Below are 23,723 nucleotides of genomic sequence, written 5' to 3'. Positions count from 1 at the left end.
TTACCTAAGTACTTCACTGCATTAGGAAGCTATACTTGGTTTTAATTATGGATTGCCATTGGGAAATGTGGTTTTGAACAGAAATCCCTTCCAACATAGATTTAATGCAGCTGTCTCTCGTTATGTTATCTCTATGACCTTAGACGAGCTACTTCATTCTCTGGGTACCAGTGTTCTCATCCCTAAAACTGGGCTTATTCCACCATCAATGGTGGATCCTATGATATTAGGCTCTCAGTCACTGTCAGTTTCCTTCCTTCATACGTGTTTACGTTGAGATGTCAAAGAGTTCCATTAGGAGCCACCAAAACCTCCCAGTTCTTTATTCTGAAAGCCATTTGCATGGAATTCACAAGTTTTTCCTTTCCCATTTGAAAACAAGAGCACAGAAGAGGCAAACTTATTAAAATGCAGTGTCACAACATATTGTCACATAATAATATATGATATATGATAAAATGTATCAATTCTGAGCACCACAAATATCTGTGGCTTCACCTCAGCATGAAGGCAAATGAGTTTCCTTTAGCTTGAGTGAGTTTGGAGATAAACTTCAATGTAACAAAATGTGTTTCACAGGAAATGTTTGATGTGGCGCAGTTGGCTTATGAATCTCTTATCTATTTGCAGTTCACTCCTTAGAGTTATTAGTCAATTTAATTTGAGCAAATGCCAGGATTACTAACTAATTAGAAGGATGTTACTGAAGGCATAAGGATGGGAATAGAGTGAGTTCTGGTAATACGGGGTTTGTGGCAGCATGCAAGTCTGATTTTGCCTGATGATATCGTTTGCTAAACATTCTGCTTTGTGTTGTTGTCACACAGATAAGCCTCAAGTGCATATTCAGATGACTTACCCTCTACAAGGCCTAACTCGGGAAGGGGACGCGCTTGAGTTAACATGTGAAGCCATCGGGAAGCCCCAGTAAGTTCTGAAGGCCAAGGTTGGCAGAGGGTCATGAGCAGTAAATGTCACAACACAGAGATGTGCATTCACAACTCATTGGCCTGTCACCTGTCTCCTGCTGTAAAGGGTGGAAGATTTTTCAGAAAATAAAAGATTATTCAGTGAAAAGTGGAATAAATATCTGTGGTTCTTAATGGTCAGGATTGGGAGAAAAATGAAGTGCCATCCAAGATTGAAATCTCAGCTAATTCTGTTTTATTATCATCAACGTGATTGTCAGAACTATTTTCTCTCACACACAAAAAATAATCCTAATAAATTTTTAGTGTGCCCACAATCTAATGACATATCTGCTACCTTCTCTGTTAATGTCTAAGCTGCTGGAAAGATGGTTTTCAGACTTAAATTAAGCTGCTGTGTTTAGGACCAGCTGCAGACAAATGAATTTGCCCTACCTTTAATTTTATTTCTTCCCTCCATGAGAAGTGTCATACTTGACTCCCAGAAATGTTTTTGTTTGTAAGGAATGGTTCAGGAATATATATATGCCATTGCGTGAGAGTAAAGAACCAATTAACATCTTATTGAAAAGTATCAGGAAGCTACTTTACTTGCCCTGCTCAATGATCTATAGTAACTTAAAGGAACTGCGTATATTATCACTAATTCAGCAAAAAAGCCATGTGGCGGTACCCCTTTAGACAGTATTCAGTTTAGTTTGGGAAAGAGGGAGGAATCTTTCTTTCATCTTTCTAGTAGAGTGAAGATTGTTTTTGACTATTTCTTAGGGAAGAAACCAATCCACGGAAGGAGACAATGGAACGGCAGCAGGTCAATGTTGGGAGTGAGAGCACTCAAAGTTCTAGTGGTCCCCAACAAAAGGCAGGATTGAGCTCCCTCTGCTGTCCCTGTGCTATGATTTGTTTTCTCTCGGAGTTTTGCTAACCAGCATCATTATCACAGTTGTCATATAAGGAACTCAGAGCATCTTAACAAAGTTTCCCCAAAACCTTTGGAAAATTCTCCCTGTTACAGCTAAGGAATGATTTATGACAAGAGGCCAGAGAGCCAAAGGAGCCCGGCTGCTGTCTCTCTTCCCGCCTCAGCCCTCCCTCTTCTGCTCTCACGTCTGCCTGGACTGGAGTTCGCTTCTCTCTGTAGCCGTTTGGAGATGACCTTTAGGAAGGAGAAGGTGGTCTTGGTTCTGTTTTGCTTTTCCTCTGGTATTTCAGAGTTATTTGGTTTTAAATGCTTCCAGCTTTGGCAGAACGGTCTTAATGTCTTTTGAACACTGCAAAAGATTCAGCTCTTTCTTTTCGGAAACCATTTGAACTATGCCCTAGTTAGCAGTTTCCTTACCTCCAAGACAATCCAATGGAGAATAAAAAATTCTCACAGGCCCCTTACCACTTGCAATACCTATGTTCAGTTGTATTAACCACATTTACAGTATCTGGCTTGCTAACCTGTATTTTGTTTCTGTATTTTTACCCCTGAAGAAGGTACTGTGTTCAATTGAATGTGCCACGGGGACAGTAAATTACATGTTTCCTTCAGGACGTTTATTCCAGAGAGGGTGTTTGCTTGTTCCTCTCAAATAGGAACGGGTATGTGGTTGTATGAGCAAGCACGCATTACTTGGCTGCTATCCCTTCTAGCATATTACCTATTTATTTTCTCAAGAAATTGCATACAATAAAAATGGTAATTTAACTTGCCATTAAATGTTGTGAATATTCTCTACACTTACCCCCACTGATTGTTTCAGCTGTCAAGCAGCAGGACATTAGGTCTGATTGCCAGGCAGACCCATTTGCCATTGCCTGCAAGGAGGACATATGCAGTACTAATTTTTAAATAATTTACTGGGTTGTGATGACAAACCCATGTGTAATTAAAGAAAAATTGTAACTTCACATCCCATTTGAAAATTGGAATGCTGGCTTGACGGGGCCAACCTGAGTATCCGTACCTCACTGAGCGCGGGTCTTCTGTCACGTCGCTGCTCCTAGAGGTAGCCTCGGGAACTGAAAGGAACCTCCTTCTGCTGCGCTCCAGTCTAGGTTGCCCTTCCTTGAAAATGAAAGTTTTCAGGCACAATCCTAGACATGGCCTTGATTGCATAGGAGGTTGAGGGAGGCACCTTGAAGAATGGAAGTTTTAAATTCGGTGAGTTTGAAAGGTACTTCGTATGTGTGCAATTTTGGCTCTGGAGCATCTTGTGAAATATGCTTCTTCCTAATGGATACAATTGTGTCCTTTAAATCACTAAAACAAACTTGTCTCTCATGAGCTAGTGCCGTAGGAACGAAGGAGTCCCTGCGGAGATGCCTCTGCAGTGATTAACCTGGGACTCTCCCTCTCAAGCTGCGGGGCCTGCAGCTGCACACATGGGGGGAGGAGGGTAACAGTGTGTGGGCCTTGGCGAGCCAGTGAAGGAAGGCATTCTGCCAAGGAACACATAGATAAGATGGACTGGGGCATCAGAAGGTGAGGTGGCATCTTGGTTTAGAGGAGGGCAGGTTATGGTTAGAGGTCAAGGGGAGAGGAAGTGATCGCATCTTTCCAAAATGAAAAGAGGTAGTTTTTCAAACAGCAGAGGGCAAAAGAAAGTGCTATTCTGATGTAAAAGTCCATTCCTTTCTGTGGAACTGGAAATCCATTTAAATATCACAAGTGGCTTCTAAGTATGTGTCTTGGTGTGTTAGTAACCATCCGATTAATGCATGTGTCACTAGCCAGGAATTTGATTTTTTTCCCCTAATTAATGAGATGATTAACAATGGGTGAGCTCTGTCCTGTCTGAATTGGTGTGAAACCACACAGCAGGGCATAAAGATAGGGTGCACTGGCTTATTTGCTGATTTGTTGAAGATGAATTGGAAATAATGAGACTCCTGCTTGTGGTCTGTTGAAAGTTTTTCAACACCTGGTGATGTTTAAAAAAAAAATTATATTCCAAACAGACTTTTGGAGACTTCACGGTTGTAATTCTGTGAACTTAAGATATCGCCAGTAGGTCCTCTTTAATTGTGTCACCCTGTGTGCGATTCATTAAATGCGTGGCTGAGAAGTTTGATGCGGACATCCTAGTGGGGAATAATAATGCAACCTGTCTTTCTCCCCTTTCCTCTGCAGGCCTGTGATGGTAACTTGGGTGAGAGTGGATGATGAAATGCCTCAGCATGCCGTGCTGTCCGGGCCCAACCTGTTCATCAATAACCTAAACAAAACAGATAATGGTACATACCGCTGTGAAGCTTCCAACATAGTGGGGAAAGCTCATTCGGATTATATGCTGTATGTATACGGTACGTGAAAGATAAAACACTCTGCTGTTAGACTCATTTACATGTAGCTGCCACTTGTGATTCACTCCCAAAGCTTTTTGGTCAAGTCGAAAACGATAACCCAGTTGGTTTCCTTCAAGAACTTAAAGAAGCCTGGCCGGAGGTGGACCCCAGTGTCTCCACTAAGAGGGCAGTGACTTTTCTTCTCTCTCTCTAATCGTGGAGATTTCCCGCTAGATCACACTCTCTGGTCATGCTGAGTAAGAAAGCTGTATCCTCGGGCACAAGCTATGGAGATTATGTTAGAAATAATGACTGCGGAATTCAGCCTCACCAATTAATGGCTTTTCAGCTCAGAAAGTTTATTCCCAGTGGTACCTTCCTATGATACCTGGGCTAGCCTTTCTCCTGCTTGATGAGCAGAACTATCCTATTTTCAGCATGAAGCCATTACATTCCAGGAGATGTTGCAAGCCAGTAAATGCTGGAAAAAATATAAGGTCTTTGCTAGCTCCATTAACCACCTGTAGCTACTGCTTTAGACACAAATGCCTTTTTTTTCCTTAATTTGTCTGTTTTCTTAATATCTTTTTACAGGATTATTAAAGCATGTTATCATGAATTTCATTCTCTAAACAACAACTATTTATTGAGCATCTACTGTGTACCAGCCATTTTAAACTTATTTCCCATTTTTATCATATTGTCAATTTTGCGTATGGAGAATATTCTCTATTTGGTGGAAGAGTGCACTACTTCTCTAATCTTAGGGTGACAAATTGACTCTCTTCTGGCCAATTGAAGTCTCTCAGTTAGTTTTATACCAAGAAAAATAGTTACGAACTGACATGGCACAATGAGTCACCATAGGCGTAAAAATTTCAGTGTCTTATAAATAAAAGAATATGTGTATTTCTTTCTTCATGTTAGCGGTGTAAATAATCCAAGTGTAAGCGTATGTGAATATGCACATATATATACATAAACATGCACATGGAATATTTACGCCATAATGTCTCAGACCCTGGCCACTCTCCTTATGAAGAATATAGGAGTAGCGATCTTTTTGATGAAATAGAAGCATACTTTACACCATACCTACATGGATATTAAAATAATCCTTAGCCTAAAACTGGAGGGTTTTGTTCCCTTAGCATAATGCAGAATTAAAGGATCATGTCTAATCACCTTGTTTGTAGACTTCTGAGGTATGTTTTCTTTGTACACTACCCATGTTGTCTGTAGTCTACACATAATAGCGTTCATTCTCCGCAGTAGTTGAGGAGATCAAAGTGAAGGGGATGGCTTTTCCATGTAGGTGAGGGGGCACCACATGCCCCGTCTTCAGTCTGCGATACCCACAGCCACCTCTGTTCCTCAGACTGTTCACAATCTGCTGACGGAAGGGAAATCCATCCCTTTTGCTCTGCCTTCCTCCCCTCTGCTCTCTTCACATCAGGTTTTGAGCCTCATGTGAATCCTCTCCATGGCTGCTACCCAATTTACAGCCCTACATCCAGCCCTTTTTACTAACTGTAGATTTTAAAAAGCAGTGACAAATTTCCACCAGTCTATTATATGCTTCCTTGATTCAGTAGACTAAGTTATCTGGAAAAACAATTTTGATTTATTGTACCTACTGTTCCTGCATCTCAAGATGAGAAACCTTTTGTGGATTTGATAGACAGATACATTTGAATAATTGTGGATACTAGCTTATGGCTAACGTTTCTTGAGTGCTCATATCGTTCCACGCCTTAGGATGACTGTTTTACATGCTTGGTCACCTCTCATCTCCACAATAACACCATGAGGTAAGCATAATCATCATGCCATTTCACAGATGATAAAATGAAGCTTAGAAAGGTCACGTAAGTTGCCCAGGTTCACAAAGTTACTTAAATATGTTTCAGAGCCACAAAACTTTGAGTCCAAAGTCTGCAGCAAAATCCATGTCTTTTTTTAGTTCCTCTTTTTCTCACTACTTCCCATTAGAACAGTTCCCTCTAATATAAGATTGTTCTTTTGGAATTAACTCGCTGGGCCAGAGAGCGTTAATTGAAATCCAGGAAACTTAGAGACCCACCTGTGTAGGCAAGCATGCTACATACACGTCTCCCCAACCTAAGACGGTGCACTTATCCTTGTCGAAGGGTTTGATAGATCTGCAAAATACTTCTTCCCTCCCTTCGTCTGTGCTAGCAGCATTACTCAGAATGGCGGGCTAGAATACTAACCTGAGGTGTTGTTAATCTATTAAAATATATTCTAGCAATTTGAGAAGATGGTGATTTATGGTACTACTCCAGTTAACTTTCCAAGTACTTTATGAACTAAGAGTTAACACACCTTTAAAATGGTTTAATTCTCTAGAAGTAACTTCTATTCTAGGAGAATCTAGCTGGTTAGCGCCTGAGCCCCATTTGGTTTTGTTCTTTTAGCCTCTTTGTGTCAAACACAGCTCATTAGCTCCAACTCAGTATTTTCTTAAGTTGTGGCCTCACATTGCTCTTATTGCTAGAAATAATATAAGCCTTGAGGTCATACCTCTTAAAGGAATCTGATTCACTCAGGTCACTTGAGCCAGATGTGAAAGACAATAGTCACTTCAGTAGTGATGAAAGTAATTGAAAGTGTATGATTTTTTCACAAAATGAAAGGGACTGGTGACCTTTTTCTGAAGTCTCTGCCCTCGTTAGTTTGGTCCACTCCTTATTCCTAATCATATTTTCAAATCACCTTCAGGTCCACTTTGATTATATTATGGGCATCACACATTTTGTGCCAATACATTTGAAGATAGGTACTGACATAGCATTAAAGTGTATCAGAAATCTCCCAGGTACAGATGATCCTTTTCCATGATAAATACTGTAATTGAATCAGAACAGAAAAAACGCATTAGCTATCCACATGCTGGGCAGCAGGCACCTCCCTGGGTACAGCTGAGTTGGGCAGCGGAGGGAGCAGAGCATCTTCAGTGCTCGGCTCAGGGGCCGGTGCACCTCACTCATCTGTGTCTGCTCCTGCGCCTGCAGCAGAGTGCAGGTGCATTCAGGTGACCTGCCAGGGCACAGAATACTTCCCCACCTGTGGTCTAACTGCTACATGGTCTAAACTGCTTACAGCCCCAACTTAAATGAACAAGGCCTCTAGGAAAACAGAACAATTTGCTGTTGACTCTTCCCTATCAAGTTCATCCCTTCGTGTCTGTGTGAGAGAAGTCTGTGAGGAAGTTTAAAATCTCAGATTACTGATCACTGGTAGGAATCATTTTGAGCAGACCTGACACCCAAGCACCAAGATAATGTTTTTATAAACTTTCAGAAAGTTGTACGGAACTCAATGAAGGTGCAGTATATAATTAAAGTTGTGATGGATTAATTAGACAATCTGAGAGCTCACTTGGAGATAAAAGGACACCAAATGTGTCAAGGAGAAAAAGTTGGCATGCTTTAGATAAAAATTAAAATCAAAAGCCTTCAACTCGTCTTACACTCTATTCTAGCAGAGTGATTGCTTAGTTCAAAGTCTCGCTGACAATTTAACACATTCAGTTTGATCATTTGGGCTTAGAATTTTTTTTTCTCTTTCATATTTGCCCTTCCCTTTTCCCCCAAATAGTTTTTGAGATGATAGAAGAATATACAGTATATCAAACATCTGACAGAGGATTCCCTGTTGGGTTCCTGGCTTTGAGGGTCAAGCCTCGTTTATATTTAGTCCTCTTGTTTACAAGACGGAAAACGTTCTTTAGTTTTATCATTGTCGTCCACTTAGGTCAAGCTTTTAACATGAGCAAAGGCAACAAACTGATTAATATTTATAAGTTGTAAAATTTATTGACTTTTAAAAAAGAAAATCTCAGTAAAATCTCACATGCCTGGAACTTGATATTTAGTGGTGACATTCTCTCTTCTTTGTATTTATTACAAGTATAGAAGTAGTTTTTACTTCCTGCTGGGAGGTATTGATGGAGAATAATGAAGTTAACAGTCAGAGAGAGCAAGGGAGCCGGAGCACCTCATCCTTGGCCGATAGGAGCCCTTTAGACAGAGCAGCGTCATCTCCTCCTCCTTTCTCCCATCTGTGAAAGTATAAAACGAAATGACAACCATTGTACACACTCGGGTGCCAAGTTGGTTTAACCTCACCTTTGAAATCAGATTGGGGTGGGGGGTGTCATATATATTTTGATTTTTCTTCCCTTCTCGGCTTCCCATCTTCTGATCTCTAGCTCCCTTCATTAAAACAAATCTCTTTGCTTCTTTTCTTAGCTCTTCCAGCTAAGGCTTTGGGATATGCACCACCTAACGTTTCGGTCAATGACAGACCACATGCACCACGGTGGTCCCATAAGATTAGTACCATAGAATCTAGGTGTGTAGTAGGCTATGCCACCTAGGTCTGTGATGTTCACACAATGACAAAATCGCCTAACGACACATTTCTCAGAACGTTATCCCCATCTTTAAGTGACTCATGACTATAATTAGAAGACATAAATCTTTGGGGGGAAAAGAACTTTTGGTTTTACAGGGGGAAGTCATCAGACAAACATCTCAATGTCCTCATGCCTTTGTTTTGTCATTACTGATCATTGTTGTGTTCAGCATTGTGGGTTTGATTTTCCTTTTTTTTTTTTATCCAGATCCCCCCACAACTATCCCTCCTCCCACAACAACCACCACCACCACTACCACCACCACCACCATCCTTACCATCATCACAGGTATGGTACCTTCATTACCATTGAAAATGTCCTCAATGTATAATGTCTTTCTGGTATGTATAAAAAGAAGCCTGAAAGTTCCCTTTAAATCCTTGGAATTTAATTGTTCCTTTATTTAGGAACTTCAAAGGCATTGGATACTATGTTCTCAAGTTCTCAGAAAATCTTTAACATCCAGGCATTTAACAGTAGATCAGATATGTTGCAGCTTTCACATAAGAGAGTTGTTTTTTAAACGTCACTATTCAAAGAAAAATGCTAGGGAAAATGACAGCCTGGCTATTACAGACCATGCTGATAGCTTATGCTTAGCCATGGTTGACAAAATGGTAAGTATTCTGGCTTTGGATCTTCTCCTTGTCTTAATTTCATCTTAATCCATTTGAAGGAAAATATACACCCTTTAACATGCCCGTGTGGGTCATGTTCCCAAATGCGTCATCGTCCTTCCTGCCCCAGAGAGTACCTGCTGACAGTGTTGCTACCTGTGTGTTGCCTGGGTAGTCAGTCTCAGGAGATCAGAGGGACACTGTCTCTTCTGTGCTGGGCACTCATGAACCCCTTGCTGCCCTTAGTTAAATGTTGGAGGGGTGGAAGTGGCAGCCACAGCAGTTGTAACTCTGTGGCTTTCTCTCTTTGGACTGTCTGAAACTCTTATTCAAAATGAGTTTCACTGTCTCTTATTCTGACTGTCCCTATGGGAGGGGGTATGCCATCCATGCCTGCCTGGCATCCAGTGGCTCTCATCCTGCTTGATGTTGCTTGTCTGGGAGCCTTGGAGTTTCCTCTGCCTACCAAGAGAGAAAAGGCCATGGCTGCACCGTGTCAACTAGACATACAGAATCTCCTTAGGGAAGGCCTTCTCCACCCACTCTTTACAGGGTCCTACCACAGAAATGTGCAGAAGTAATTATTCTATGAGAAAAAAGAAAATCTCTTTTAAAAATAACTTTTCTGCTTCTTTCTGTTATCTGATGAGACTGCAAGTTCTCTCTGAGCCACGTGGCCCGTATACAATCCTATCGCTGAACTTCTTTGAAAACACTGAATGTTTTACTCATCGTTCTTCATGTGTAAATCCTCTTTACCACCCTGGATATGGCAACCATCCTTTACGTTGACTTTCTGGAGACATTTTCAGTTTTCATGGGAGCTGGTGAGATAGAGATGACAAAAATTCAAAGTATTCAGTGAAAGAGGAGGCTTCATCAATTTGTGAACTATAACAATAATTGTCTAATCTGAGTTTTCTTCACCTTTCTAACCATCACAGGGGAACAACGAGAATTTTTTAATAAGCCACTAGTAGGGATTTTTCTGAATGTTATTTATAAAAATATCAGTGCCTGCGCTTAGTTTAAAATCTTCTGAAAATCCATCAATTGGTTTTTGTGTCTCACTGTAAACTCAGCTCCATCCAGACTGCTTCCTAAATTCTTGTCTGTGTGTATTTCTGTTTTAGCGTTTTGTTAGTTCCTTCTGCTTCTTAAGTAAACTCGGTTTGTTAGTTTAGTGCGTAGATTCCTCCCGCTTTCTGTATCATTAATAAGCACAGCAAAGATGCTCCTTCTTAACTCTGATTCCCAGAGCAACCACACCATCAACTTTCCACACTGTGGACTGGGTGTTTACCTTTTATGATTTCTTACCTCTTCTCCAGGTTGAAAAAAACTGAATCAGGCTTGAGCTCTTGTTCCCGGATATTTCTAGTTTCCTGTGAACGGCGCTCTGGCTGTCTGTGTAGATCACCCGTGTCCACTGCCCTGCGTGTGTGAAAGCCCCTCAGTAGTCTGTCTCCTCCTTGCAGAAGTTGCCCAGGTGTGAGCCAGCCTTTCTTACCTCTCAGTGTAGAAGGTCCCAGCCAGGTAGCTAGCCAGGTTTACGTTTGAAGGCAGGCAAGGCCTTATTCACTCCGTATAAACACTGCATTCCTCTTTAATATGGAACAACACTTTCCATTGTGGCCAGCCTCTCACTAGCTTAGGCTTTTTTTTTTTTTAAGACCTTTTCTAACACCCCCTGAACCCCTCCCCCCTCACAGTCACTCTCAGCCATGCAGCAAAGGCGCTCCAGTTCACAGCTCTTTAATCCTTCACTCCAGACTAAAGCTGATCTCATGTCTTCCAACAGCTACAACTCACTGTTATCACAGTTCTGACTGCAGAGACTCCATTTAAGAGGAAAGTCTAAAAACAAACAAGGCTGTATTTCTGTCCACATCCAAAGTACCTTTAGTAGGGGCTTGTTGTTGCTTCTCTCTCTCTGCTCCTGGCCTCTCAGCTCAAGGTAATGTAAGATGATCTCAGAGATGCCCTTTAGCCCCTCGATGTTGGCACTTGAACCCTCTCCACACACGGAATGCGTTTGTGGGAATGAATGTCCAGATTCTCACCGGCACACCCAGGAGGAATTCAACTAAAATTGCCACTAAAACAACATTGTAGAATCCGCTGCCTTAATGGATGTGATCTTATAGGCTTACTGTGTCTTAACAAGCTGTCTTATATATATTTATCTTGCCCAGAAAGTACACTTGTGCAATTTAACATTTGCTCCTTTCTTCAAACAGATTAAAGGTTATGGAGCTGAATGATTCCGTGTCCCATTTTAAAGGTTCAGGCTATCCCCAAGATTTAGATTGGTTCCTAAAAAATCCCCCAACTGAATCTTGACAAATGGATAGCTAAATTAATTCCCACTCTTCGTCTCTCCTGCACTGTTTGGTACATTACAGCCACCATTAGCCTTAAAAGCTTCAACAGCTAAATCCAGTGACAGTAACATAAAGCCCAAGCTTAAAAAAAAAGAAGCCCATAGTCATCTATTTCTTTTCTCCCAGTCAAATGCAATCACTGAAACCCATTCCCCAGGTCAGAGTTTCATTATAAGAAAAATGTACAAATGCAATAGAGAAATATTTTTAAACTCGAAAGGTCATAGTTGATTTCTGATTTCTCCGAAAGGAAGTGTTCCAGTGTTATCTTTTATCTTCCGTAAGCAGGATAATCGAATTGTTCCCCTTGTTAGGGAGGCAGACTGCCATTGAGTTCCCAGGTATCCAGCTCCCTCGAAACATGTTAAAGCTTCATCCTCCAGACCCTGGAAAGAGAGGAATCGGGAGCCAGCGTGAGTCGACGTTGCTCACCCAGAATCATAGACCTGATGGGTGGGAGGAGCTGGGTGTCTCTGTCCCCTGTCCGTCCTGCGCAGAGCAGGACTCCTGACTTACAAGTGAAGGCACACGTCTGAGGGTGGCTTCCTCTAGGCAAGAATTTTCATAGGCTCTCAAGTACTGAAAGGAATATTTGATGTCAGTTTGCCATATCAACATTGGGTGGCTTTACAACTATTAGGCCATTAATGTCATCAGAATCTCTTTCCAAACAAAAACCACTGGAGGAGCAGAATTGGGACGGGAGCCCTCCGGCGCCTCATTCTGATTTGCCATAAGATTCTTTGGTGTCTTTGTTCTCTTTCATATTCATTGACGTTCTGGCCATATATTTCTGTTTCCACTTTTGCTATTGGCAGGCCCCCACTCCTTGTTTTACTTTTTTATTTTAAATCACGTCAAGTTGTCCATGTGGTTTCATTCATGAAGATAAATGCCACAGTGTGGAAGAGCACACTGCATAATTTAAATTGTCCTCGGAGTCTTCTGTTAAAATACAGAGAGCCAGCCATGACCCGGCGTAAGAGTCCTTCATGCAGATTCCTCTCAGAGAGTAGAATCAAAGAAAAATCTACTGCCATACTGGGGTGTTTTATTTGTTCGTTTGTTTGGTTTTGAACTTTCTTTGAGGTTAGTGGACCTTGTGTGTTAGGCGTACATGAAATTACCTGATGCTGTGCTTGGAGATGGTCTTCGCCCCTTTCTGCCAGTTGGATCAAGCTTTTTCCTGTCATCATCTTACGCAAACATTTTGTGTTTACCTTCCTGGTTAATGTGGATTTTGTATTGTTTCTGTCTGGTTGCATCCTGGTTAGATGCTTGGTGAGGAGTACCGTGGAAGGCACTCAGCACTTGGTTTTAATGCCTTTAGCAGCTTAAGCATAAAACTCAGGCTGGGAGGAGTTCAACTTGTAGGTCACACGACACATGTGACTGTCATAAATTAAAAAATTAAAATCACCTTAGAATAAGAAATGAAGGGCTATAGGGCCAAATTCTGAAACACGTTTAAAAATCCTTTCATAAGAATGAAGTAGGTCATTTCTAAATTTTAAAATACGTATTTAATTAAATATTTTGTGTTTCTTGGAAAAGAAAACAGCAAGGTTTTTCTTACTGGCATCTAAGCACTCAAACCCAGTATACCTTGGAGAAAGTCCCACCCCTGGGCTCACATTACCATTTTGGCTTTCATAGTCTCCTATCTTAAGCTTTTTATGTGTAATGTGGATCAAATCACATAAATCAATAAGGTGAATACGGCCCTTATCCTTCAGTGATATTTGTAGAATTTGCCAAATTGGGGAAACTCAACCCCCTAGCACATGTTTTCAGCTTCTTAAATATAAAAGAAAGAAGTACACCTGTGCTTAAGACTAACTCTATGACATGACCATCTCAATTACAATAGAGAGCTTTGCTCTGCTCGACAGAGAGCTGTCTGTTCACCAGGGTCTCAGCTAAATGATTCCTACTCTGTGCTATTGATATTTGCATGGTGCAAGGGGTATAAGCTTGTCTGCTTTTAGGCATTCCTTCAACAAATATCAAGCCCTCATAATATGCACAGCACTATGCTAGTGCCTATAGAGACAGAAAACTCTTCTAACCCCTTAGACGTTGTTGAGAGAATAGGTATAGACACTGGAACTCGATGCTGAGGAGAGCATCACAAGAGAAGTAGGATTTGGTCTGTGCCATCAAAGAATGGAGAGAAAGTGGATAAGAAAGGATGGCTTTTTGGAAACTAAGCATGAAGGCCTAACTTGATTTCAAGCTTCTATCTTCCATGTGTGTATGTTTTGTGTGTACTTATGTTCTGGGCATACATTAAGCCATTGTTGCTAGGAAATACACATCTTTCATCCTAAAATGTTTACTAAATTGCCTTTTTTCTAGAGTTAGCATCTACTCCATTAAGACTGTTTTTCATTCATCATTTATCGAATATTTATCGAGTGCTACTGATATGCCAGTTTGCCTGGTGACAGGAATATTATTAGGGTACCAGTAAGTACTCACCATCCGCCTTTTATGTAATGGGCCACCATTTCAAGTTTCTGCCCCAAAAGTACATGAGCATTTTTTTCATACTGTCTTTAAGTGTATACTTTTTTATTCTGGTGATGATTATAAACCTGTTACAAATAGCATCATAGCCAACCAGTTTTTGACCCATATTGATTTATGAGGGATAGATAAAATTAAAATACTACAGTGATAAAGGTCACCTGATTCTGCATTTTTTGAAAAAAGGAATGAGATGGGAAGTGAGTGAGATTTTTTCCTAATGCCTTCTATCATAATTTTCATACTTTAATGCTCCTTGTATAAAAGTAACCCAAGCAAGGGGCCAGCCCTATGGCCTGATGGTTAAGTTCAGCATGCTGCGCTTCAGCAGCCTGGGTTCAGTTCCTGGGTGTGGACCTGCACCACTCGTCAGCAGCCATTCTGTGGTGGTGGCTCACATACAAAATGGAGAAAGGTTGGCTCAGGGCAAATCTTCCTCAAGCAAAAAAAAAAAAAAAGAAAAGAAAAACCCCACAAGCTATTAAGACTTGACATGTTTCTATACTAAAGCTTTATCAACAGTGCAAAAAAAATAAGATGATAAATACAGGTTTCTCAGGATTAGAAATTGAGAGTGGGAGCTATCTCGGGAGCGAGAAATAAAAGACTAGCCGGAAGGACTTGGCCCTCCAATGTCTAACACAAGATGAGTATTAGCTACGATTTCTGGAGCCACTTCCTTCCCTCCACCGTCACCCTCCATGCAACACTCTCTTCTTTCCTCCCGTCTGCCTTCCTCCCCCTTCTGTCCCTCCTTCCTCCCAGCATTCACACACAACATGGTGTAAGAGTTGTCTTCCTTGTTAAATGAAACCACTGTACAGATTCCTATTATTTTCAGAACATCTGGTTTGCAAATGAAAAGATCTCAGGGGCACAGCAGCACTAGTGAACAATTCTGGAGAAGCTTTTAACAAAACTTGAAATTGCCTAACCCAAAAAAGCACAAATACCCACTCCCCTTCCTGCTGTTCTGGGGTGCACAGTGTCTTCCCTCAAAGGGAAGATGACGTTAAGAAGAAAGCGAACTCTGTCATGGCTCTCCTATCTGGACCTTTTAGCTTCAGTTCTGTTCCCATCCACTTCTCCCATCCTTGAGAAATGGGAGTTTAATTAAAGTATTACATAGATGGAAAGAAAATTTAGTGGGAAACCAGTAGAAAATAAATTTCAAAGTTTAATTTTCCAGCACATATTTTTGCTTTCAATAGATTTCAAATAAGTCAAAAATAAATTAATTAATTAAAGGGGAAAAAAACCCTATGTTTAATATATATTGGCCAGCACAGCACAGCTATGAAAATAAAATTGTCAGGGGAATTCCTTGCCTGCCCTGGCATCCAGATTTAAAGCAGCTGCATAACACCAACTGAAGGGGAATTCAATTAAGAAAACCCATTGGCTCCTTATTGACTTTGGTTCAGAAAACAAACTGGGAGAAAGTGTATTAAGATATGTCTGGACTGCTTAGTGTGCTTTCTTTTAAGCTTATGACAATCAAAACGTGAGAATTTAAATTCTTTACAATTAAGCTCTGCTTTTGAGCACATTGGGTTCCCCAGATTCTGACACTGCGTTTTTTAATGTACACCCCACTCACACCCCAAAATGCAGCCTTGCAGTGAATCTGTGCGTCGTAAAGCAGGGGCACCACGGAGCAATTGGAGAAGAAAAAGTATTTAAGGTTGTGAATTTAATTTTGTTCTAGGATTTTCATTTTCATTTATGGCACCCGTTGTGTTTGAGACCACGGACTAATTTATGGATTAGTTTTAAACCCCCGGTCTGTCACACTCAATGAACAATTCTAAGTTGGAGAGAATCCATATGAAAGGATTAGAATGTGCCACAGTGGAGCTTACACATGACTGTTTCAACTAAATATTGCCCAGCTGCCTCTCATGCAGTAATTTTTTTTTTTGGGGGGGACTTGGTTAAATGGCTGGTGTCGCTAATCTCACGCATTCTCAGAGCCTTTTCATTTTGTAAATATCTTATACCGTAACGTGAAATAGAGGTGATGTTTCATTTATTCAAGATAGGGTCCCATAAACTGAATGGCTGGGAGACTAAGAAGAGGAGTCAATATGTAGTGAAATGTGTGTCTTCCAAACAGCAGTGTGGGGCCCGCCCTTGGATGCCTCATTTAGATGATGTGCATAAAACAGCCAGAGACTCACTATTAAGACCGTACACACTTACTGGGTTTGCAAGAACATGGGATTGTTTTTTTTGTTGACTGTATAAAATAAATGTACAATAAATTTGCCCTCATGGTAATTAAAATTAAAATAGAGACAATAGCTCAGCAGGCCTTTTTAATTTCATGGCCCTACAACACTATAAGTCCAACTCAACTTTTTGTGACCTGTTTTCCTCATAGACCCAGCTGAATTAAAGACAACAACAAAACTAAGTTTAAAAAAGCCTTTGTCAGGGCAATTAGGCAATCTCATTTTGCAAGCTATTTACAGCATTTATAACCCATATTGGAAATTTATAATTTGCGTTTTGCCTGTACACGTAGAATGTTGTCAAACAATATAGTGACCCCACAAGTTGATTCACAGGGGTGGGCTTGCACATCTCTCCAGTCTTGTGATTAAGATACTCTAATAAATCCTACTTCACAGAGCTGCACTCACTTCAGAGCCAGGGTGTCTGTGGTTTCGGCATGAAGTCATAATGCAATTATGAAGGAGAATTACATTCTGTCACAGTGCTCTCCTGCGGGGAGCACAAAGTCACTTCTAAAGAATGTTGTTTTTTTTTTTAATTCTTTACTTGAAATAGCCTCTGTTCAGATAGCACACCAGATGCTCTTGGAGAAATGGAATCCACGACTCCCCCGATACACCCTCAGTCTTGTTCTAAACTTCGTAGCCAGCCTGTGTTTCTGGTGCGGTCTCCTCCTCCATTGCTGATCGTGGTTTTACTGTTTCCCAGCTGCAGTAACTGTGCTGTTTGACTTGAACATGTGTTTGCTTTCAACTGTTTTAGAACATGTTTTTTCCTTCTCAGCATCCCTATCTCCTCCCCTTTTGGGCACAATTGATGGATTTCCCTTCCCCGGAATGGGGAAGCAAGCTGCACTGTGAACTCTCCTGGGTTTATTTTTCCAGTGCCCACATCGAAGCTGACACTCAGCTTCACTTAGTGTAATTTCGTCAGAAAGCTGACATAATGTTGTGATGTAAGAGGATAGTAAACTGGGAGTCACTGGTTAATTCTAAATTACTATTTTTGAGGACTCTACCCTTTAGGTTTTACTCTGCCCCCTTCTTTTCATTTTACACTAATGATTTACCTGTGAAAATAAAGCATATTAGAAGCACTGTTACAAAAATAATGAGCCAAAGTGTTTGTTGCTTTTTTTTTTGACTTCAGAAAGGAGCCAGTGCCTAGCCATAAAATATATTAACATGTGTATAAGTGTTTCTGTACAAATGTATATTTGATTTTACCCTTCAAATTGAAAGCACCTCAGACTAACCCTTGACTTGGATATTTCAAGTAAGGAGATGTGTCAACTGTGTCATGAGAATTTGGTGTAGAGATGTTTCAACTGTACAATTTTCGCTATTGTTTTTTGCTGCTATTTTATGCATACAGACTTGACTTGTAAGTATTGTATTCTTATGCGGTATATTTTATATTTTTCTTTCCTTCATCTGTTCTTCAGAAACTCAGCTATAAGTTATCTAAGCCTCAGTGGCCTCTCAGACTTCTCGTGAATCCTGGCTCCTTAGAAGGGCTCCAGTTTTTTTTATGGTATAGGGTCTTGAGGAAAGCATGCCAACTGAAGGGGAACACTGGTGTGAATTCATGTGTCATGTTTATAAATCAGAAGAACCAGGCTCTTTTGACCCAAAAAAAAAAAGTTACGTTTGGCATTCCACTGCATTTAAACATTGCCTGTGTCGAGTCTGAAAGAGTCTTTGGAGTTTCCAGAACTCATGAAAATAATTACCAGCCAAATAGCTACATTATAAAAAAGGACAGATAACTTTTGCAGTTTTAACCCAGAATCCCACTTCAGCTAGATGACTAGCTCGTGTGTCAGTGTCACCACCCCTTTCTGGCCAGAAGGGGATAGTGGAAGGAAACATTTCAAGAGGTGTAGAACTGAAAATTACAGCATGGCCAGATGGGTTGACATTGGAATGAAGTTGGCTTGAAGAGTGGTGTTAAAACGACTCTGGAAAAAGAATGTCATCGTGCATTTTGTTAGTTATTTATCCCACTCCCCCTGTAGCCAAAAATAAAGAGAAAATTTCTTGAGCCCCTTGAGGAATTTCCTGTGAAGAGGAGCCCGTACAGCAAGCCTGGTTTGGAAGCCTGGTCGAAGAAGGAGAAAACTTGAACAGCATCAGAAATAGAAGAAGAAAAGAGACAAACCACATTTTCTTCCACCCCAAGTGCAACTGGCAATGAAAAGAATCACGTGCCATCTCCTAATGCAGCCATGAAGGCAGGACTCTTGGCAGCTCACGATAGTGAATGTAGTTCTGAATTCTGAGCAAAGGAATGGCTGGAGACTTTAATTTTTGGAATGTCACATGGTTAGAAGTGGTGATTAGCAAATTGTGTGGGCTTGGGTGTTTCCATCCCAGACCTTTGCTCTTAGGTTATAACAGTAAGATCTGCAGAGTGAAGAATGGATTAGTGTGTGCGTGCATGTATCTGTGTGTGTGTGTGTACAGAAACTAATCTGAAAACCTTTAACATGTTCATGCCCGTGGCCTCCCAGTTAATTGAACTTTCCAGCTGAACTCTGCTGACATATTACACTGGATGGAAAACTTGGACCCGTATGTTCATCTACAGGCATCTGAGCACAAGCCGTAAAAGGATACTAAAAGTGCGATGGATTCAAAGACGTCTAATTGGCGGTCATGAAGCCTGTGTTCCCTGGGTGGGTTGGGTTAAAACAAAGGCAATGTTTGAATGTATGAATCCATTATTCAGCCAGCCTTCCGACCGAGCTTTGCCGTCACAGTCCTGAGCCTCGATGCGTTAAGAGCCATCTCCCAGTCACTGAGTTTGCACTGGTGTTCTCATCACGTTGCATGTTCCCCTGACTATTGACTAGCAAGTAGATGTGTCCTGGCGAGACCCCCAGAACCAAAGAATTTACTGTTTTCCTCACTGGCTCGCAGCTTTGAGCTGAAGGCATGTCTTAAAACAGTGCAACTCACTTCAAATGCTTTTTGCTTTTCATTTATTATTGCTTGTCACGCGATGTTCTTTGAAAGCTTGCTCATATATTATCTGTTCCATTTTTTTCCATTTTCCCTTTTTTTGCATGCCGTTCCTCCTGTTTCTTCCCTTCCTCCAATCCTCTGTTCCCGTCTGTAGACACAACGGCGACGACAGAACCAGCAGTTCACGGTTGGTATCACATTACTGTTTATCTACTTTCTCAGCACTGCTGAGAGGCAAGGCAAGCTGGGAAAAAGAGAAATGTAGTCTTCAAGGGAAATCATGTTTCAAGTAGACTGATCTCATAAATATGCTGTAGTTTTTAAGGCTTGAAAGGATGTCGAGTCTTGTCATTTCTGTTGTGAGTTCAGTAGCCACTGGTCACCATCTGAGACGAGCCATTTCCTCACTGGCTGCCGGGAGCGGCAGGCGTTTCAGTTGCACGAAGTCCCTATTTATATAACACCACCAGACATCGAAATACAAGGGGCTTCAAAAAAACCAAAATATGCCTAAGTATCGTAGCGTTGGAGTGAAAGGCCCAGTTGCTTTCTTCATTTATAGGCTAGAGTCCCAGGTACGTTTTGAAGAGGAGTCATCTGTGTCATTTGGTGGTTGGAACTCAAGGACAGGTCAAGGCAGAAGATCCCTGTTTAAATTCATGAGTTGGCGATGAGGAAGATCATTGCTCTTCTTTTAATTCTGTTCCCAGTCATATTTACCTTCCACAACCTCTTGCCGGTTCACCCTTAATCTCTGTGTGCATAAAAGTGGATGCTAACATTTGGCAGGAAGCCTCTCCAAACTCAGAATGATACCGTATATAAATTTTAACAGCATTAACTGGGACTTAAAAAAAAATCATCAGTTGTGAGTATCTTGTAGACAAAATACTAAAACGTTGGTTAAGATTTTCATCAACCAAAAGGTGATGAAAACCGAGCGAGTACAGCTCAGGAGGGGGCCTTGGGAAATCCTTTTCCCAATTTCACCACTGACTTACTAGGTTGGAATAAGTCTATTAACTTTTCTACATCTCTCCAATCAGAAAATTAGAATCATGTTTCATCTGCATATTCCTTTATTACTTAGCTCAAATCTAACCCAGGTGAAGTTATGCTCTTAGAGAAAGATATGTTACTTAAAAAATGGGCTAAATTTTAATAATTGAATCCAAGGGAATTATTTGGTAAAGGGCCTGCTTAAATCACTTTGCATGTTGTGCAGGGTGAAATCTATCATTTAAATGATGGGAGGTGATCAGCCAACCCTGTACTGTTCGTTCAACTTTTAGAGAAACATCTCTTCCCAGCACGACTGACTTCCTTAAATAGACCTGCATTTGAGGACTTATCGTTTGGAAATCTCTAAGCAAAACCTGCGTCATGCGACCTGTCCTTCAAGGTCAGGCCTTGAGGCTTAGCAGGTCAGCCCCACATTGGGACTTGCTGATGAGGAATTTTGAGAAAGGAAAACAAGCTTAGGTATGGAGCAGTGTATTCCTCCTCACTCTATCCCACCTCCCCTGCCTCCTCCTGTCATTGGCACAAAGGGAAAAGTTCATAAAATAAGTTAAAGGGCCAAATACACCAACAATCATGAGAAATCAATTAGGTATAAAACTTCCACTTGCTAAGGTAATGCCCCGTGGTGCTTGCTACATCTCAGGCACTGCACTCCATTAAGCTTAGTTATTTGTAGGTTTCATCATTAATTGAGCACTTCCTGACTTTTATCGATTATTCTCGGAGCTTTAAGACTATTTTAATGCAGTTCAAGAGATTTTGTTCTATTCTTTTTAAGAATCTTTAAGTTCTGAGCTTCCTACAATTAACTGCTGAGTCAAATGTAACCATAAGATTCCTGAATTCTGTGAGATCTTTGAAGAAATATTGATCATTTATCTCCTAAGACTCCAGAGTTCTGCTCTTTAGGTCCCTCCAGTAAAATCCGTGTACTTAAGTGACTCTAGTGGATGCAGGTCTTAGAGTTGGGTGGGCTTTTCAAATAGGAAATATGTCCCCTGACCTAAAAAATGAGAAGATAATTTGGGGGCCAATCCTGATTTTAGGATACTGTTTTTGATCAGGTCTTTCCCTCTGGAGAGAGAGAAAATGAAGGTGCTCTCTTTTTGTGGTATAATAAAGAGGCACTTGGAATAAGACTTTATAGCATTCCTGTGACAGGACATAGGTGCCTGAATACTATGAGAAGCAGTCACTGTCTTACTAGTTCGGGGACAGTGTTCAAGACAGTGATACTCAATAGCATGTTATTGACTGGCAGTGCATGAGAAATACACCTAGAGCCAAGAAATTTGGGGAGAAAAAAAGGAAATAAGAATAGCCATGTATATATACACCATACATATATATATATATATATATACACACACACACACATATATGTATGGTGTGTATATATATATATATATATATATATATATATATATATATATACACGATTCCTTAACAGCAGGAGGAGAGCTGTGATAACCCAGGTCAATCCCTGTATAATGCATTTATAAATGCATTCTGCAACTTGTCTAAAATCCTCATAGCATCCTCCCAAAGGAGTCCTACCACTCTTTTGAACAACACAATCTCCAGCCCACAGCAGAAAGCTTTAATGAAAGCCAAGGTAATATCTAGAATTTTACCTGACAGAGGGGAAAAGTCTTCCAGGTCAGTTGTCAGGATAGAAAAGGTTATAGAATATGGTGAAAATTACAAAGCGAGGGACCCAATTTCCAAAGAGATGAAGATAGAGAGCTGGTTTTATTCAAGTGAATTATGGCTAAAACCCAACTCCTTTGGTGCAGCAACCATTTGACTTGGATTCATTTGAGAATAATCTGGAGATCTTCATTATGGAGCTCTGGGCCTAGAAAAATGTGATTTGATAACTTCTCAACTTAAATGACAAGACGTATTAGGTCAGCCAGTTGTGACCATTTTACTGGTCTTAAAAATTTTCATACTGGATTTCCTTCCATATTTCTCTTGTATAAAAAGGAAAAGAATAATTTTACAAAGAGCTTTCCCTTTGAAGACTCATTAAAATGTTTTATTCAAGCTTGTGTTGCTAGAGTATGTATGAAGTATACCAGTTGTTTATGTATGTTGACCATTTGTTCTTAGCAATATCTGATTGGAATAAGCATGTATTGGAAGGTTAGAAGTGCATGGGCATGATTCAAAATCAAATGGATTTTCTCCAAAAAGAGACCAAACAATAATCAGCCACAATGTCTTTTTAAGGATCTAATTGATAGTAAAGATAAATGAGTGTAAGAATGGGATTTTTAGGCCAGGGTGACCGAAGGGATCTTCTCTGAATAAGGATCTTGAGCATTTGAGTTTTTGGAGCTCATCCTTCAGGCCTGGACAGGAAGACTCTTGTGTTGTGTATGCATGTTGAGCAATGCAAAAGACACTCTGCCAAACCCTGGTACCACATGGTCTGAAATTGATGGCAGAAATGCATGAGTGACTTAAAGCACGGATGGTGTCATCGTTATTCTGATTATTGATGTGTGGGTGCGTGTGATGGTTTTTATTTGTTTGCTCAAATGTGGGCGCTTCTCTGTAAGTGTCTTGTGCCTTGTTCTTTTTCAGCCCTTTGTGCCCCCTCTCCCTTCCCCCACCCACCTCCCCTGTGTGAGGTTTTGGGTGACAGCATGCCCATGGTCTGGAATAGTGCTTGTGCTTTTGCTGCACTGCAGTCAGCTGGCTTCTTCCGGGTTTGAGGTTCTCTCTGTCTCTGTCTCTCTCTCTCTCTCAGTCTCTCCTATTTTATTACTTTCAAGTCTAGCTGCCCTCTCGCTTTCCACCCCTTGATACATTAGAGGCTGATAATCTCATGAATTTGTATATCCCAAATGAATTTTTAAAGTTTTTAATTCAGTATGTAATGGTAGTAAGACTCAAACTGGGAGCCCCCCAGAAATAATTTTTCACTTTCAGTTTTGGTTTCAAAATATTTGGCCCTTGCTGAGACATGCTCACACCCTAGTCCACTGCCCTTAGGTAACTGCCCCATGGATCTGCCTTTAAGTAGTGTCAGCTATGATTGAATTCTAAAAGCACATGAAATTCTTACCTTACTTTTTATTCAATTGTGGGGAAATTCTGAAGCCCATTTTAAAGAAAAATAGCCAGCAGTGCGCATTATTACAACCTCTATGTCCACCATCTGTGTCTGTACCTCTATGCACATCTCTCTGTATGAGTACACGACAGTGGCATTCAAAGGCTGTCATTCAGTCAAGGGACTCTGCAGACATTGTGTGTTCTGCTCAAGAACAAAGCTAAAGAGGTTTACGAATGGCTGCAGGACCTGAAGATTG

The 23,723-nt window shown here is 40.8% G+C and overlaps 1 protein-coding gene and 1 long non-coding RNA gene across 8 annotated transcripts in view; one reads left to right on the top strand and one right to left on the bottom strand.

Moving 5' to 3' along the window:
• The window catches only part of CADM1 (cell adhesion molecule 1), a 314,159-nt gene that overhangs the window by 270,676 nt on the left and 19,760 nt on the right, over positions 1 to 23,723 (top strand). For 2 of the 6 annotated variants that reach the window (XM_005611589.4, XM_005611588.4), the window contains exons 6-9: positions 828 to 927; positions 4,048 to 4,220; positions 8,851 to 8,931; positions 19,532 to 19,564. In XM_005611589.4, the coding sequence (XP_005611646.1) occupies positions 828 to 927; positions 4,048 to 4,220; positions 8,851 to 8,931; positions 19,532 to 19,564 (387 nt within the window). The remainder of the gene's footprint in view (positions 1 to 827; positions 928 to 4,047; positions 4,221 to 8,850; positions 8,932 to 19,531; positions 19,565 to 23,723) is intronic. The other 4 variants (XM_005611590.4, XM_001502313.5, XM_001502299.6 and 1 more) reach the window with 3 other exon arrangements.
• On the bottom strand, positions 8,016 to 11,223 carry LOC102150531 (uncharacterized). 2 transcript variants are annotated; one of them, XR_011440773.1, is made up of 4 exons: positions 10,771 to 11,209; positions 10,581 to 10,694; positions 9,989 to 10,084; positions 8,016 to 8,286 (listed from the first exon to the last, which is right to left on the bottom strand). It is a non-coding gene; the product is annotated as an uncharacterized lncRNA (long non-coding RNA). The 2 variants fall into 2 exon arrangements; XR_011440772.1 differs by having other exon boundaries at positions 8,148 to 8,286; positions 11,161 to 11,223.

This window comes from Equus caballus, chromosome 7, assembly GCF_041296265.1.
Source record: "Equus caballus isolate H_3958 breed thoroughbred chromosome 7, TB-T2T, whole genome shotgun sequence".
Taxonomy (NCBI): domain Eukaryota; kingdom Metazoa; phylum Chordata; class Mammalia; order Perissodactyla; family Equidae; genus Equus; species Equus caballus.
The sequence above is the reverse complement of the archived record's forward strand: the minus strand, read 5'-3'. Positions and strand labels throughout refer to the sequence as shown.